Source organism: Grampus griseus, assembly GCF_964374135.1.
Source record: "Grampus griseus genome assembly, chromosome: 16".
Taxonomy (NCBI): Eukaryota; Metazoa; Chordata; class Mammalia; order Artiodactyla; family Delphinidae; genus Grampus; species Grampus griseus.
Genome location: NC_139010.1, coordinates 63,085,286 through 63,103,691, shown reverse-complemented (window position 1 = coordinate 63,103,691; position 18,406 = coordinate 63,085,286). Strand labels below are relative to the sequence as shown.

Here is an 18,406-nt window from a genome sequence, read left to right as displayed (position 1 = left end):
TTGAGGTGTTGAAAAGAAAGTATAAATAATAGGAACCAAGACTCTATAGGAGATCAGGAAACACAGGGTGACTGGAATGTTGGCATTCTGAGGAAATTCAGAATGATGAGAAGGTGGTAACGCCTGGAAGAATGTGAGTTGGTCGTCTATTTACCCCTACTTAAAATCTGGACTTTGAAGTTATAGTGTAAAGGAAACAAATACTGAGTAGGATGCATTTTCCTTTCAAAAAACCCTTGGTGACAATAATAATGGCTTATGTCTATACACTGTTTTTTATTTATATGTTTTATTATTTTATTCAAAGGACTCTTAAATAAATTACCTAATTGAATTCTCACTTATCCATGAAGAAGTTAGGGTAGAAATTATCACCCACATTTTCTATGTCAGGAAAGCAAGGCAGAGAGAGGTTCAGTCATTTACTTGAGGCCACTCAGAGTATAAATGGCCAAGGCAGAACTGGTCCCGTGGTTGTGTTTCAAGTCCACGATCAGTCTCCTACAGCAAAGACAGTGAATCCTAGGCAGGAGAAAGCTGGGCTGAATGGGGATGAGCACATGGGTTTGTGTAGCAGTGCGTCATTCCTTCAATTAGTCCATAAAGGAGAAGACAATTCAATAAAAGTAGGTAATGATTTTGCACTTTGTCATTAGGCTTAAATTACAGAGGTACTTCTCATCAGTTTCCAGGAAAGTGAGAGAGCAAGAGGAAGAAAAGTTGGTTAAAGGTGAGGGTTGTTTCTCTCTTTTTTGAAGTGCGTGTTATCTGTGTCTAAATGTGGAATGGGAGGCCGGTGGATTCTGCGCTGCAGAGGGAGAGGTGACCTCGGCGCCGCAGCGACCATGGGCCGCGAGTTTGGGCATCTGATGCGGGTGCGGCCTGTGATCACCTACAGCTTGTCGCCCTTGGAGCAGCGCGCCTTCCCGCACTGCTTCAGCAAGGGCAGGCCCAACATGCTGCACCGCACTCAGGCGTGCAGCCTTCGCGCCGTGCCACCACTTGTAGTGTTTTATTTTGTCTACACATGGGGAACACAGGAGTTTGAGAAATCCAAGAGGAAGAATCCAGCTGCCTATGAAAATGACAAATGAACAACTCCTCTGGGTAATGGTCCCTTGTCTCTGAAAGACTCTTCTCTGGGAGAGGAGTCTACATTGTAGTGTCTCGAAGACACAATAAACTTATTAGAGGCCGCAAAAAAAAAAAAAAAAAATGTGGAACGCTTTGCGTGAATTATTGACCCCTTAATTACTGAGTTCTAAAGCTATTCATCTCCCTGATGAGAAGAAGCCCACTCCAAATGAGGGCTCTTGGAGTCAACAACTCTCAGATACTGATCGTGACCCAAAGCAGGCATGGAGGTTATTTAAAGTTTCTCACACTCCAACTGGCCAGGGAGGTGATGAACCTTAAGATTGCCTATGCCTCTGCTTACATCCAACACTGCCTTTTGGAAGGAAACAAACAAACAAAAACAATGAAATTCTGGAGACCTGGATATACCAGTCTATAAACTGCATATACCTTGAGCAAGTCATTTAACCACTTTGTGCCTCAGTTTCTTGTCTATCAACTGACAATAAAAGGCATTCATTTCTAAATCTGTTTACTGATTTAGTGCATGAATTGAAGACCTTACAATATGCCAAGGGTTGAGTTTAGTGCTGCAGATCCGCGTGGGGTAACACAGGTTCTAGCCCAAATGAAACTTGGGAATTACCCAGAGAAATTAATAGTGAGTAAATAATTACAAAAATTAAGACCTCAGTGTTTTAGTGAGGCTCTCTAGAATGAAGGGATTTCTAAACTTAAGACACAATATAAAAGCAATTAATTTTAAGGTCGGGGAAGAGAGCTAAGTCTTATTGAGAACCTACTATCTATTAGGTATTATGGTTAGATCTTCACATGCATTTTCTAATTTAATCTTCCCCTAAAACCACACATTATCTGCTATTATATGTGTTTTCCCATAAAGGAACAAAGGTCGGGGAAGTTCATTCAATCGCCCAAATTCAACATACTGTGGTGACTAAGAACCCAAATTCTGGAGTTAGGTTCCATGAGTTCAAATCCCAGCTCTGCCTCTTACCATCTGTGAACTTGGGAAGTTATTTAACTTTCCCTTTATCTTAGTTATCTCATCCATAAGATGAGAATAATAATATTACCCAGATCATAGGGTTGTTGTGAGAATTAAATGAGTTCCTTGTGCCTGGCCAAAAGGAAGTGTTACAGAAACATTAACTAACATATTATTCTTAACATTAGTTGGTTTGATAGTCAATTTCACATATCAACTTGGCTAGGTCATGGTGCCCACTTGTTTGGTATCACGTCAGTCTAGCTGTTGTTGTTGTGGAGGTATTACCATCCACATCAGTAGGTTTTCAATGAAGCAGTTTACTCTCCGTCATGTGGCTGGGCCTTATCCAATCAGCTGAAGGCTAAGGCAAAGACGGAGGTTTCCTAAAGGAGAAGGGTTTCAGCCACAAGACAGTAACATAGAAACTCTGCTTGATGTCAATCCCAAACTCCCAATGTATCTCTCTCCCCCACCTTTCCCCTTTGGTAACTATAAGTTTGGGATTGACATATAAACACTATTATATTTAAAACAGATAACCAACAAGGACCTACTGTATAGCACAGGGAACCCTGCTCAATATTCTGTAATCACCAAAATGGGAAAAGAATTTGAAAAAGAATGGATAGATGTATATGTATAGCTGAATCACTTTGCTGTACACCTGAAACTAACACAACATTGTAAATCAACTATACTCCAATATGAAATGAAAATTTTAAAAAATAAAGCAATTTAAGGGGAAAAGAAAAAACCTGCTTGAGTTTCCAGCTTGCCTGGCATGCCCTGTGGAATTTGGACTCAAGACTAGGTCACCTCTTCCCTGAATTTCCAGCCTGCTGGCTTACCATATGGGTTTTGGACTCATAAGCTCCCATAATAGGATGTATCCTATTGGTACTGTTTCTCTGAAGACTCTGACTAATACAGTTGATAAAGTCTGAATGTGAATCCAGCTCTGATTGCAAAGGTCAGTTCTTCATTTCAAAGTTCCTGTCGTTAAAAGCTGTTCAATCTGTACTGCTCTCTTTTACCAATTTGTTTTTTAAAAAACAAACAAGGATTTTGATGAGTTTTTACTGAAAAAGGCAGTGGCAATCAAGTCCAAAGAGACCTGACTACAGGTCTTTTCTCTTTGTTGTCCCGAACGTTCCTTCCCTGAGGGCTTTGTCACGGTGAATGGGGCCACAGCTGACGAGTCACATTTCTTTCATAATAGAGAGAAAAGTTTAAAATGAGACTTTCATTAGTTTTTGCACTGCCCTAATTTCTTTTCTCCTTTGCTTTCACACCAGCTGCAGACTTTAATTAAACTGTGGCAAGTCTCCTAAACTTGGCGGACTTTCCAGAGAAAACAAGGGCATCTCCTCCCAGGACAGATCTTTCCCGGAGTCCTCCAGCTTGCATTTATTTTCCCCAACTGTCTGGATTACTGGCTACAAACTTTGCCTGTCCTCATACCTTGTTTCCTCCCTTTTGTTCTCTCTCACTTCACAGATTTCACTAAAACTTCCTGAGCCATGTATTACTGCCATGACTAATTCTAAGTAATATTTCATGGCTGTAATTATGGTAAATTACTACACTGGTTTATCATATTGACTCTTTAAAGCACCATTCATAGCCACAGGATAAAACTATCATATCTGTGTTTACAGATGAAATTAATCCACCCCTTTATTATAGGCAGTGATAAAATGAGAGTTGAAAAAGAAGCACAGTCTTATTAGGATGTAGACAATGACAAATATATCCTGGACCATCTGAAAATACTCCTGAGGGCTTCCCTGGTGGCGCAGTGGTTGAGAGTCTGCCTGCCGATGCAGGGGACATGGGTTCGTGCCCCAGTCCGGGAGGATCCCACATGCCGCAGAGCGGCTGGGCCCGTGAGCCATGGCCGCTGAGCCTGCGCGTCCGGAGCCTGTGCTCCGCAACGGGAGAGGCTACAACAGTGAGAGCCCCGCGTACCGCAAAAAAAAATACTCCTGAAACTCAGTGGCTATGTACCCTGGGCCCTGCTTTCTGCACCTGTTCTGTGATTATCAAACTGTGTAATACAGACAGCTGAAACTCACAAGTTAATTCATCATTGCTATGACAGGGTTATTTAAAAAACAGTATATTGGGCTTCCCTGGTGGCGCAGTGGTTGAGAGTCCGCCTGCTGATGCAGGGGACACGGGTTCGTGCCCCAGTCCGGGAAGATCCCACATGCCGCGGAGCGGCTGGGCCCGTGAGCCATGGCCGCTGAGCCTGCGCGTCCGGAGCCTGTGCTCTGCAACGGGAGAGGCCACAACAGTGAGAGGCCCGCGTACCGCAAAAAAAAAAAAAAAAACAAAAAAAAACAGTATATTTATTTATGAGACCATTTCCTTCTGCAGAGATTCTTCTGCAAGCTGCATCACAGTACCCTTCCCACCTTGAAATAATATGAGACAGCTTACAGGAAAATTACAGAAAATGTTGATGTAAAGACAGTAACAACTGAATATATAAGGAGGGGTCAGGGACTGCACAAATGACAGGGGGAAGAAGTTGAGAATCAAAGACTGTGGAGAAGAAATATGCACATATCTTTTGCTGAGGAAAGATAATACAGGGGAACAGCAGGAAAGGGTACTGGGAAATAGCTGAAGACAAGGTTTTTAGACCAAAAGAGGTGATATCCAGAAGGTCCAGGAGAGCAAGAATCAAAAGAAACCTAAGATTATCCGCCTTCTAAAACCTAACCAGGATTCACCTATATAAAGAGCATTCTTTACCAAATAATAACCTCAGGCCATCTTAGTTAAGCACTAGATGTTAAGTACTTCAGCAAATATTTACAGAGAATCTACCACATGTCTGGTCCTCAACTAGGCACTGGAATGTAGCAGTGAACAAGAGAATTATGGAACTTGCCTGCAAGATGCTCGCAGTTCAGTTAGAAAGAGACACATTCAATAAATAATCTTTTGATAGTTTATTCTACTTAGAAGTGTTAGAAGTTCTATAAAGAAAAAATGCAGGGTATTATGAGAGCACATCATGGGGCGGGGTTGTTTTAGCTAGCCAGAAAGCTCAAAGCAAACCTCCCTGAGGAAGTGATATTTTCAAACCTAAAAATGAGTAAGGCTTCGCACAGGCTGTTCCCTCTGCCTGGAACTCCTCCCTTCCCTTGTGGCCAAGAGCCTAAGGGGGAAAAAGCCTGACCCTCAGAATGAAGAGTAGCATGCGTAGAGGACAGTGAAGGGGGAGGAAAGGGCCTGAGGTGAGGGGGTCGGGGCTGTCTTAGGAAGACTGTGCCAGGGATTCACAGACCACATGAAGAATTTGAACTTTCTTTTCAGAGCAAAGAGAAGCAACTTCAGCATTTCAAATGAAGGAACAACATGACTGGATGTTGTCTTACGAGCACAGGTCACAGGTAGCAGAGCGGGAACAGGGGCCATCGGAAGATAACCTCAGCGACTGGTTTGTACTGAGAACACTCTATGTGGCAGGCATTGCGCTTGACGTATGCGAACTCACTTTGCCTCACTCTATGTGGCTGGGATTCAGGGCTGGTTTTGTGGGCATGTTGCAAAGGACCAGCATAGTCAGCAAGTGCCTGGCACGCGGAAGAGCCCTGCACTGGGGTTTTAAGGCTCTGTGTTGTCTGTTTTGAAATTCCTAATAATTTGATCATTGCATGATTGAAGATGTGGCTGGAACAATGGAGACTGCCCGGGGCTTAGTCCTGCCTCCTTTGCCCTCTCTGCCCCTCTCAGATGGTTTCTCAGCTGTCTGCTCCCAGTACCCTGGCACCCTGGGTCCTACCAGACCTCCCCCCTCCATCCCTGCCCCATGACCACAGCCACTCTTTCCCCCGGGGAATGATGGAGTCATGTCGGCCTGAGAAGGCCTGCTCTCCACCATCATCCTGTGCCCGCAGCAGGGCCCTCCCCTCCACAAGAGTATAGGATGGAGCTCAGACACGTGTTGGCCATCCCTGCCCGCTGTCCAGGGCTGGCAGCACCACGGGGTGTTTCGCAGGTGACTTTTCAGGGATGAGCCCTTCACCTGCCCCAGTCCAGGCACCAAGCACATCCTAGCACAGAGAATGAAAACTCTTGGAGGTCACCACTGGCCCGGGGCTGGGTCGGCAGGCCCAGAAACAGGAGATTGACTGGGACATGTTGCCTTCGTCTGGCAGCTGACTGACCTGCTGCCACCTGCCCTCACAGGGTGGGACCCTAGGCCACCTGTGGAGTCTGCATGAGGATTTCCACCCCTGAGGGAGCATGACAGGAAACAGCAAAACCAAAAAACAAAAACACATAAAACAATGCCATGACAATTTAAGAGACAGACTGCAGAAGAAAGCTTTATATCTTAGTACCGTTAATGGCTTTATCCTGCTCTTTGAACAATGGTCTTTGAACTTCATTCTGCACTAAGTTACACAAATTAGGTAGCCAGTCTCGCCCATTACTGTTACCCCATTTTCCAGATATGGAAATTAAATTCTGTGTGGCCAGCCATGTGACACAGGGCAAGCTGTTTAAGCTCTCAGAGCTCAGGATCTCTTTGTTGTTATTGTTGTTTGTTTTTTGTTCTTTTTTTACATCTTTATTGCAGTATAATTGCTTTACAATGGTATGTTAGTTTCTGCTGTATAACAAAGTGAATCAGTTATACATATACATATGTTCCCATATCTCCTCCCTCTTGCGTCTCCCTCCCTCCCACCCTCCCTATCCCACCCATCCAGGTGGTCACGAGGCACCGAGCTGATCTCCCCGTGCTATGCGGCTGCTTCCCACTACCTATCTATTTCACGTTTGGCAGTGTATATATGACCCTGCCACTCTCTCACTTTGTCACAGCTTACCCTTCCCCCTCCCCATATCCTCAAGTCCATTCTCTAGTAGGTCTGTGTCTTTATTCCCATCTTACCCCTAAGTTCTTCATGACATTTTTTTTGATTCCACATATATGTATTAGCATACGGTATTTGTCTTTCTCTTTCTGACTAACTTCGCTCTGTATGACAGACTCTAGGTCCATCCGCCACACTATAAATAACTCCGTTTCATTCCTTTTTATGGCTGAGTAATATTCCATTGTATATATGTGCCACATCTTCTTTATCCATTCATCCGATGATGGACACTTAGGTTGTTTCAATCTCCAGGCTATTGTAAATAGAGCTGCAATTAACATTTTGGTACACGACTCTTTTTGAATTATGGTTTTCTCAGGGTATATGCTCAGTAGTGGGATTGCTGGGTCATATGGTAGTTCTATTTTTAGTTTTTTAAGGAATCTCCATACTGTTCTCCATAGTGGCTGTACCAATTCACAATCCCACCAGCAGTGCAAGAGTGTTCCCTTTTCTCCACACCCTCTGCAGCATTTATTGTTTCTAGATTTTTTGATAATGGCCATTCTGACCGGTGTGAGATGATATCTCATTCTAGTCTTGATTTGCATTTCTCTAATGATTAATGATGTTGAGCATTCTTTCATGTGTTCGTTGGCACTCTATACATCTTCTTTGGAGAAATGTCTATTTAGGTCTTCTGCCCATTTCTGGATTGGGTTGTTTGTTTATTTGTTATTGAGCTGTATGAGCTGCTTATAAATTTTGGAGATTAATCCTTTGTCAGTTGCTTCATTTGCAAATATTTTCTCCCATTCTGAGGGTTGTCTTTTGGTCTTGTTTATGGTTTCCTTTGCTGTGCAAAAGCTTTGAAGTTTCATTAGGTCCCATTTGTTTATTTTTGTTTTTATTTCCATTTCTCTAGGAGGTGGGTCAAAAAGGATCTTGCTGTGATTTATGTCACAGAGTGTTCTGCCTATGTTTTCCTCTAAGAGTTTGATGGTGTCTGGCCTTACCTTTAGGTCTTTAATCCATTTTGAGCTTATTTTTGTGAATGGTGTTAGGGAGTGTTCTAATTTCATTCTTTTACATGTACCTGTCCAGTTTTCCCAGCACCACTTATTGAAGAGGCTGTCCTTTCTCCACTGTACATTCCTGACTCCTTTGTCAAAGATAAGGTGACCAAATGTGTGCAAGTTTATTTCTGAGCTTTTTATCCTATTCCATTGATCTATATTTCTGTTTTTGTGCCAGTACCATACTGTCTTGATAACTGTAGCTTTGTAGTATAGTCTGAAGTCAGGGAGCCTGATTCCTCCAGCTCCGTTTTTCTTTCTCAAGATTGCTTTGGCTATTCGGGGTCTTTTGTGTTTCCATACAAATTGTGACATTTTTTGTTCTAGTTCTGTGAAAAATGCCAGCGGTAGTTTGATAGGGATTGCATCGAATCTGTAGATTGCTCTGGGTAGTAGAGTCATTTTCACAATGTTGATTCTTCCAATCCAAGACATGGTATATCTCTCCATCTGTTTGTATCATCTTTAATTTCTTTCATCAGTATCTTATAATTTTCTGCATACAGGTCTTTTGACTCCTTAGGTAGGTCTATTCCTAGATATTTTATTCTTTTTGTTGCAGTGGTAAATGGGAGTGTTTTCTTGATTTCACTTTCAGATTTTTCATCATTATTGTATAGGAATGCCAGAGATTTCTGCGCATTAATTTTGTATCCTGCTACTTTACTAAATTCATTGATTAGCTCTAGTAGTTTTCTGGTAGCATCTTTAGGATTCTCTATGTATAGTATCATGTCATCTGCGAAGCAGCGACAGCTTTACTTCTTCTTTTCCGATTTGATTCCTTTTATTTCCTTTTCTTCTCTGATTGCTGTGGCTAAAACTTCCAAAACTATATTGAATAAGAGTGGTGAGAGTGGGAAACCTTGTCTTGTTCCTGATCTTAGTGGAAATGGTTTCAGTTTTTCACCACTGAGGACAATGTTGGCTGTGGGTTTGTCATATATGGCCTTTATTATGTTGAGAAAAATTCCCTCTATACCTACTTTCTTTAGGGTTTTTATCATAAATGGGTGTTGAATTTTTTCAAAAGCTTTCTCTGCACCTATTGAGATGATCATATGGTTTTTCTCCTTCAATTTGTTAATATGGTGTATCACGTTGATTGATTTGCATATATTGAAAAATCCTTGCATTCCTGGAATAAACCCCACTTGATCATGGTGTATGATCCTATTAATGTGCTGTTGGATTCTGTTTGCTAGTATTTTGTTGAGGATTTTTGCATCTATGTTCATCAGTGATATTGGCCTGTAGTTTTCTTTCTTTGTGACATCCTTGTCTGGTTTTGGTATCAGGGTGATGGTGGCCTTGTAGAATGAGTTTGGGAGTGTTCCTCCCTCTGCTATATTCTGGAAGAGTTTGAGAGGGATAGGTGTTAGCTCTTCTCTGAATGTTTGATAGAATTCGCCTGTGGAGCCATCTGCTACTGGACTTTTGTTTGTTGGAAGATTTTTAATCACAGTTTCAATTTCAGTGCTTGTGATTGGTCTGTTCATATTTTCTATTTCTTCCTGGTTCAGTCTTGGCAGGTTGTACATTTCTAAGAATTTGTCCATTTCTTCCAGGTTGTCCATTTTATTGGCATAGAGTTGCTTGTGGCATAGAGTTGCTCATGATCTTTTGTATTTCTGCAGTGTCAGTTGTTTCTTCTCCTTTTTCATTTCTAATTCTATTGACTTGAGTCTTCTTCCTTTTTTTCTTGATGAGTCTGGCTAATGGTTTATCAATTTTGTTTATCTTCTCAAAGAACCAGCTTTTAGTTTTATTGATCTTTGCTATCATTTCCTTCATTACTTTTTCATTTATTTCTGATCTGATCTTTTTGATTTCTTTCTTTCTGCTAACTTTGGGGTTTTTTTGTTCTTTCTCTAATTGCTTTAGGTGCAAGGTTAGGTTGTTTATTCGAGATGTTTCCTGTTTCTTAAGGTAGGATTGTATTGCTATAAACTTCCCTCTTAGAACTGCTTTTGCTGCATCCCATAGGTTTTGGGTCGTTGTGTCTCCATTCTCATTTGTTTCTAGGTATTTTTTGATTTCCTCTTTGATTTCTTCGGTGATCACTTCGTTATTAAGTAGTGTATTGTTTAGCCTCCATGTGTTTGTATTTTTTACAGATCTTTTCCTGTAATTGATATCTACTCTCATAGCATTGTGGTTGGAAAAAATACTTGATACAATTTCAATTTTCTTAAATTTACCAAGGCTTGATTTGTGACCGAAGATATGATCTATCCTGGAGAATGTTCCATGAGCACTTGAGAAAAATGTGTATTCTGTTGTTTTGGGGTGGAATGTCCTATGAATATCAATTAAGTCCATCTTGTTTAATGTATCATTTAAAGCTTGTGTTTCCTCATTTATTTTAATTTTGGATGATCTGTCCATTGGTGAAAGTGGCGTGTTAAAGTTCCCTAGTATGAATGTGTTACTGTCAATTTTCCCTTTTACGGCTGTTAGTATTTGCCTTATGTACTGAGGTGCTCCTATGTTGGGTGCATAAATATTTGCAATTGTTATATCTTCTTCTTGGACTGAGCCCTTGATCATTCTGTAGTGTCCTTCTTTGTGTCTTCTAATAGTCTTTATTTTAAAGTCTATTTTGTCTGATATGAGAATTGCTACTCCATCTTTATTTTGGCTTCCATTTGCATGGAATATCTTTTTCCATCCCCTTACTTTCAGTCTCTTTGTGTCTCTAGGTCTGAAGTGGGTCTCTTGTAGACAGCATATATATTGGTCTTGTTTTTGTATCCATTCAGCCAGTCTGTGTCTTTTGGTGGGAGCATTTAATCCATTTACATTTCAGGTAATTATCGATATGTATGTTCCTATTCCCATTTTCTTAATTGTTTTTTGTTTGTTATTGTAGGTCTTTTCCTTCTATTGTGTTTCCTGCCTAGAGAAGTTCCTTTAGCATTTATTGTAAAGCTGGTTTGGTGGTGCTGAACTCTCTGAGCTTTTGCTTGTCTGTAAGGTTTTTAATTTCTCCATCAAATCTGAATGAGAACCTTGCTGGGTAGAATAATCATGGTTGTAGGTTTTTCTCCTTCATCACTTTAAATATGTCCTGCCAGTCCCTTCTGGCTTGCAGAGTTTCTGCTGAAAGGTTAGCTGTTAACCTTATGGGGATTCCATTGTGTGTTATTTGTTGTTTTTCCCTTGCTGCTTTTAATATGCTTTCTTTGTATTTAATTTTTGACAGTTTGATTCATATGTGTCTTGGTGTATTTCTTCTTGGATTTATCCTGTATGGGACTCTCTGTGCTTCCTGGACTTGATTAAGTATTTCCTTTCCCATGTTAGGGAAGTTTTCAACTATAATCTCTTCAAATATTTTTTCAGTCCCCTTCTTTTCTCTTCTTCCTCTGAGACCCCTATAATTCGAATGTTGGTACGTTTAATGTTGTCCCAGAGGTCTCTGAGACTGTCCTCAGTTCTTTTCATTTTTTTTTCTTTATTCTGCTCTGCAGTAGTTATTTCCACTATTTTATCTTCCAGGTCACTTATCCATTCTTCTGCCTCAGTTATCCTGCTATTGATCCCATCTAGAGTATTTTTAATTTCATTTATTGTGTTGTTCATCGTTGCTTGTTTCATCTTTAGTTATTCTAGGTCCTTGTTAAATGTTTCTTGCATTTTGTCTATTCTATTTCCAAGAGTTTGGATCATCTTTACTATCATTATTCTGAATTCTTTTTTAGGTAGACTGCCTATTTCCTCTTCATTTGTTAGGTCTGGTGGGTTTTTTTTTCGTTTTGTTTTCTTTCTTTGTTTGTTTTTGCAGTACGCGGGCCTCTCACTGCCGTGCCCTCTCCCATTGCAGAGCACAGGCTCTGGACGCGCAGGCCCAGCGGCCATGGCCCACGGGCCCTGCCGCTCCGTGGCATGCGGGATCCTCCCGGACCAGGGCACAAACCTGCGTCCCCTGCATCAGCAGGCGGACTCCCAACCACTGCGCCACCAGGGAATCCCGGTCTGGTGGGTTTTTATCTTGCTCCTTTATCCTGTGTTTTTTTCTGTCATCTCATTTTGCTTATCTTACTGTGTTTGTGGTCTCCTTTTTGCAGGCTGCCGGTTTCGTAGTAGTTCCCGTTGTTTTTGGTGTCTGTCCCCAGGGGCTAAAGTTGGTTCAGTGGGTTGTGTAGACTTCCTGGTGGAGGGGACTAGTGCCTGTATTCTGTTGGATGAGGCTGGATCTTGTCTTTCTGGTGAGCAGGTCCACGTCTGGTGGTGTGTTTTGGGGTGTCTGTGGACTTATTATGATTTTAGGCAGCCTCTCTGCTAATGGGTGGGGTTGTGTTCCTGTCAGCTAGCTGTTTGGCATAGGGTGTCCAGCACTGTAGCTTGTTGGTCATTGAGTGAAGCTGTGTGCTGGTGTTGAGATGGAGATCTCTGGGAGATTTTCGCCATTTGATATTATGTGGAGCTGGGAGGTCTCTTGTGTACCAGTGTCCTGAAGTTGGCTCTCCCACCTCAGAGGCACAGCACTAACTCCTGGCTGCAGCACCAAGAGCCTTTCATCCACACGGCTCAGAATAAAAGGGAGAAAAAGTAGAAAGAAAGGAAGAAAGAAAGAAAGAGGATAAATTAAAATAAAATTATTAAAGTAAAAAATAATTATTAAGAAAAAAAAATTTTTTTAAAGAAAAAAAAACAAAAAAACGGACAGATAGAACCCTAGGACAAATGGTGAAAGCAAAGCTATACAGACAAAATCTCACACAGAAGCATACACATGTACACTCACAGAAAGAGGAAAAGGGGAAAAAGTCATAAATCTTGCTCTCAAGGTCCACTTCCTCAATTTGGGATGACTCGTTGTCTATTCAGCTATTCCACAGATGCAGGGTACATCAAGTTGATTGTGGAGCTTTAATCCGCTGCTCCTGAGGCTGCTGGGAGAGGTTTCCCTTTCTCTTCTTTGTTCTCACGGCTCACAGGGGCTCAGCTTTGGATTTGGCCCCGCCTCTGCGTGTATGTCGCCGGAGAGGGCGTCTGTTCTTCGCTCAGACAGGACGGGGTTAAAGGAGCAGCTGACTCGGGGGCTCTGGCTCACTCAGGCCGGGGGGAAGGGAGGGCTGCGGATGCGGGGCGAGCCTGCGGCAGCAGAGGCCAGAGGGACGTTACACCAGCCTGAGGCGCGCCATCCGTTCTCCCGGGGAAGTTGTCCCTGGATCACAGGACCAGAGCTCAGGATCTTAATCACCATGTACAGCTCCCTTTTTAGACAGGATGTAGTTTTGGATATATTTATTTAGGGTTCTATTGAGGCAACTAGTGGAGATCTTGAGAAGGCAGAGAGATGTGTGTGTGTGTGTGTGTGCGTGTGTGTGTAGTATATTTATGTGTATATATTTGCATATATATATTTCAAATTTTTCTTGTGAGATAATTTAGAATTGTAACTCTATCATCTTTTTTATAGGTCAGAATTTCAAAAAGAGGGCATTTGATTGAGTCATAAATCTAAATTATGTCTCACAAGGAAATTCTGGGAGCCAATTCAGATGTCAAGGAATTGGGGGTTCTTTTGAATGGAAATGATCAGATAAATAATAAACACATTGAGCATGTATTATGTGACTGACCTAAATCTAGGCCCTTTACATGCGTTATCTCCATCTAAGACTAACTTTATTATAATTTATTGTTACCTTCACTTGACAGCTAAATGTTCAAGTCCTAAAGAGGTAATTTGCTGGAGATAACACAGCTTCACTTGCAGAAATGAAGTCTGTGTGCACAGTTTGCAGGGGTATGAGGTGGAGTCCCTCTTCCCAGGTCACCTTTGGCAGAATGAGGGCATCTGAGTGTGGCACTGCTCAGAGAGTCCTCTGGGTCCAGAGCAAGTCCCCTGGTGAGTGATACAGGCGGGTTCCCCAGTCCTCTCCAGGCACGGCCCTGGCCAAAAAATTGCTGGTTTTCCTCCTTACTCTGGATGAGCGTGATACGACTTTCCTTTCAAGAGCTGTGCTAAGGCTCCCCACCCCAGTACACTGACAAGGAGCCTTGTACTTCTCTGCCCTCATCTTGACCTCCCTCCATGTGACTAGGTAAACAAGCAAGAATAAACATAAAACAAGCAAACATATAAAACAAACACACAATATATATATCCTTAGTGCTTCTGGATTTGTAATAACTTCCCAAAAGACTTCGTGGATAAAACAACTCAACTGGTAAGAATCATTCATTCCTCCATTCATTGATTTTGCTTTATATATTATCAGCTAGAGCCTGTTCTGGGTGTTGGAGATAACAGTGGGGAACAAAACAGGATTACAGTGGGGAAGAAAACGTAACTCTTTCATGGACCTCATATTCTAGTTGGGAGGTGATATGATAATTAAATATATGTCTAACAGTGGTAAATGCCATGGAGAAAAGCAAGCAGGTAAGTGCAAAAAGAAATGCAGGAGAGCCAGGCCAGGTGCTATTTTAACAGGGGGTCGGGAAAAGGCTATCTCTCTGATATATTTGGGCAGAAATTTGAAAGTAGTGAAGGGCAAACCTACATACTTAACCGAGGAAAGAACATTCCAGGAAGTACTTCAGCAAGTGCAGAAGCCCTGAGGCTGAAGTTTGCTTATCATATGCAAGGAAGATAAAGGAGGCAGAGTGAACAGATGGGAGAAGAGGATGACGCCAGAGAAGTGATGGCAGGGGAAGCAGGGAGATCACCTGATGCTTTGTAGGGCAAAGCAAGGACTTTGCCTTTACTTGCATATGGGAAACGACCTGAAGGTTTTGAACAGGGTGGTCACATGATCTGCCATTTTAACAGGCTCCTCCTGGCTGCTATGCTGGGAAGAGACTTTCCCAAGCTGGGAGGTGTTACCAGGCAGAAACAGGGTTTCCGGTTAAGAAGTGATGGTGATGATCTGCATGAGAAATGAAGGTGTGTCATGGCCCAGACTGGTGGTGATGGAGGTGATAAAAAGGCGTCAGCTCTAGATGTATTTTGAAGACAGAACCAATAGGATTTGCCAACGGACTGGCTGTGAAAAGTAGAAGAAAAGATCATCCAAGATTTCTGGCCTGAGCCATCAGCGATGGGGAATGGAATGTGAGAGCTCAGTTTTGGACGTGTTAACTTTGAGATGCCTATCAGATATCAAAAAGGAGGTGTTGAGTAGACAAGGTTATTTATAGTCTGTGGTTTAGAAGAGAGGTCCTGGCAAGAAATAAAAATGTCTTGTCTTTAGAGTACTGATAGTATTTAAAGCTACGTCACTAAATGTACTTAGAAAGAAAATATAATTAAAATGTGAATAATATGTGTAATATACATTAGCTTAAGGAATCTTACATTATCTCTGCAAAGTAGGTGGTATTCATCTCATTTTACAAATGAGAAATGCAGCAAGGTCGAGTGACTTACCTAAATTAATTCAAGTAGGAAATGACAAAGTGGATCTCAAATCCAAGACCCCTGGTTTCAAACCACACTCCTTCAGTGTAAATGCATTAATCATCGTGTGCTCTGGACACCACAGCTTCTCCTAAGTACATGTTCTTTTCTCACCTGAGTTGGGAAGTGTTCTTAGGCACCAACCCCCTTATGTGCAAAGCATCTGAGAGAGGCTGCTGAAGGATAAGAACCATTGCTTTAACATCCTCAGCCCATTTCCTTTCACACTGAGTCCCCTGCCTTGCAAAGTACCCAGGAGGGACCGCGAGAAAGTAGGCCACTGGAGCTGAATGATTTTGTTGCAGAAAGAAATGACCAAAGAGTTTTACGCACATCCCAAAGCTGAACCTCCCTAAAGTTTAGAGCTGATGCTAAAAGGCCAGGCTTACCCTAGAGGCTGCTGTGAGTAACGGGATGCAGGACTGGTAGTAGAACACGGCTGACTCCCTGGAGGTGATGCCATGTGTGGCAGGGCTGCTTCCAGCCCAGTCTCTCCAGCAGCGGCTCCCTTTGCCTCCTAACCTGGATTGCCTTGTGGGATTCTTGGGTTTGGTTAATTATACCTCTTTCTCTTTCTCCTGAATGCACCACGTTTTAGTGTTCACAGCTCTTAATTAATATAGACCTCTCTCCCTGAACAGCTGCTGGCATCTTTAGTGACATTATGGATTTTCTTTCTCAATTGCTCTGGAGCCACCCCGAGGCTGTTAATTTGGGCTATTGGCCTTGGGCGATTTCAAAACCCATATTGATAATGCTGAGGCTGTGCTGGCTGCCTGCTACGTGGGCTGTAAGTAAACAAGTGGTAGCCTTCTCTGTTATTTTTGCTGCAGCCCGAGTTTTCTGGGGTGCTCCCTGGGAGCCAAGCTAGGTCAGGTCACTGTTATAGGAATCCTGCTCTACAATTTGGAGCCAATATCTGGCTTTCACAATGGTAAAAATAACACTAATCATAGTGACAATAATGATAAATTAACATATAGGCAGACCTCAGAGATTGTGGGGTCTGTTCTAGACCACCATGGTAAAGCAAATATTGCAATAAAGCAAGTCACATAAATTGTTTGGCTTCCCAGTACATATAAAAGTTATGTTTACACCATACTGTAGTCTATTAAGTGTGCAATAGCTTTTTGTCTAAAGAGAATACATACTTTAATAAAAAATTATTTCTAAAAAATGCCAAAACAATTAAAATAGTAACATCAAAGATCACTGATCACAGATCACCATAACAAATATAATAATAACGAACAAGTTTGAAATATCATGACAACTACCAAAATGTGACACAGAGACATGAAGTGAGCAAATGGTATTGGAAAAATGACTGGGACAGATATGCTAGACATAGGGCTGCCACAACTTTCACTTCATAAAAAAATGCAGTAGCTGAGAAGTGCAATTAAGTGAAGAGCAATAAAATGAGGTATGTCTATAGTAAATGAACAATATTTTATTACTAATAATGTTAATTAGTATTGATTAATAATAAACCTACCTAAGGAGGTAAAAGACCTGTACTTGGAAAATTATAAGACGCTGATGAAAAAAATTGAAGATGACACAAACAGATGGAAAGATATACCATGTTCATGGATTGCAAGAGTTAATATTGTTAAAATGACCATACTACCTAAGGCAATCTACAGATTCAATGCAATCCCTGTCAAAATACCAAGGGCATTTTTCACAGAACTAGAACAAATAATTTTAAAATTGGTATGGAAAAACAAAAGACTTCAAATAGACAAAGCAAATTTAAGAAAGAACAGAGCTAGAGGAATGATGCGCCCTGGCTTTGGACTATATTACAAAGCTACAGTAATCAAAACAGTATGGTACTGGCACAAAAACAGACACAGATCAATGGAACAGAATAGAGAGCCCAGAAATAAAAGCACACACTTATGGTCAATTAATCTACCACAAAGAAGGAGAGAATACACAATGGAGAAAAGACAGTCTCTTCAATAAGTGGTGCTGGGAAAACTGGACAACTACATGTAAAAGAATGTTAAACATTCTCTAACACCATATACAAAAATAAATTCAAAATGGATTAAAGACCTAAATGTAAGACCAGAAACCATAAAATTCCTAGAAGAAAACATAAGTGGAACACTCTTAGTCATAAATCATAGCAATATTATTTTGGATCTATCTCTTAAAGCAAAGGAAACAAAAGCAAAAATAAACAAATGGGACCTAATTAAACTTAAAAGCTTTTGCACAGCAAAGGAAACCAGGGACAAAATGAAAAGACAACCTACTGAATGGGAGAACATATTTGCAAATGATATGACTGAGAAGGGGCTACTATCCAAAATATATAAGTAGACAGCTCATACAATTAAATGGCAAAAAGACAGCCTGATTAAGGAATGGGCAGAGGACCTGGATGGACATTTTTCCAGGGGGAACAGGTGCATGGCTGACAGACACATGAAAAGATCATCGATATCGTTAATCATCAGGTGTTAGTGAGGATGTGAAGAAAAGAAAACTTGTATATACTGTTGGTGGGAATGTAGATTGGTATAGCCACCATGGAAGGCAGCATGGAGGATTCTCAAAAAACTAAGAATAGAATTTCCATATGATCAAGCAATTCCACACCTGGGTATATATTTGAAAAACAAAAACACTAATTTGAAAAAATATATGCATCCCAATGTTCATGGTGTCATTGTTTACAGTTGCCAGGATATGAAGGCAACCTAAATGTCCATCAACATACACAACAGAATATTACTCAGCCATAAAAGGGAATGAAATTTGCAACAGCATGGAGGGACTTGAAGGGTATTATGCTAAGTGGAATAAGTCAGAGGAAGACAAATACTGTATGATATCACTTATATGTGGAATCTAAAAAATAAAACAAACTAATGAATATAACAAAAAAGAAACAGATTCACAGATATAGAGAACAAACTAGTGGTTACCAGTGGGGAGAGGGAAGTGGGGAAGGGCAGGATAGGGG

At 41.3% G+C, this 18,406-nt stretch overlaps 1 protein-coding gene across 1 annotated transcript; it reads left to right on the top strand.

The window, feature by feature from the left end:
- Nucleotides 1-801: 801 nt before the first annotated feature.
- On the top strand, nt 802-1,169 carry LOC309834909 (cytochrome b-c1 complex subunit 8-like). The gene has a single exon (XM_082674110.1). It carries the CDS (start codon nt 846-848, stop codon nt 1,092-1,094), a length of 249 nt encoding a protein of 82 aa, XP_082530236.1. The 5' UTR covers nt 802-845; the 3' UTR covers nt 1,095-1,169.
- The last annotated feature ends 17,237 nt before the right edge of the window (nt 1,170-18,406 follow it).

Coding starts and splice junctions, on each gene's coding strand:
- LOC309834909 (XM_082674110.1), top strand. CDS start 846: ATGGGCCGCGAGTTTGGGCATCTGATGCGGGTGCGGCCTGTGATCACC.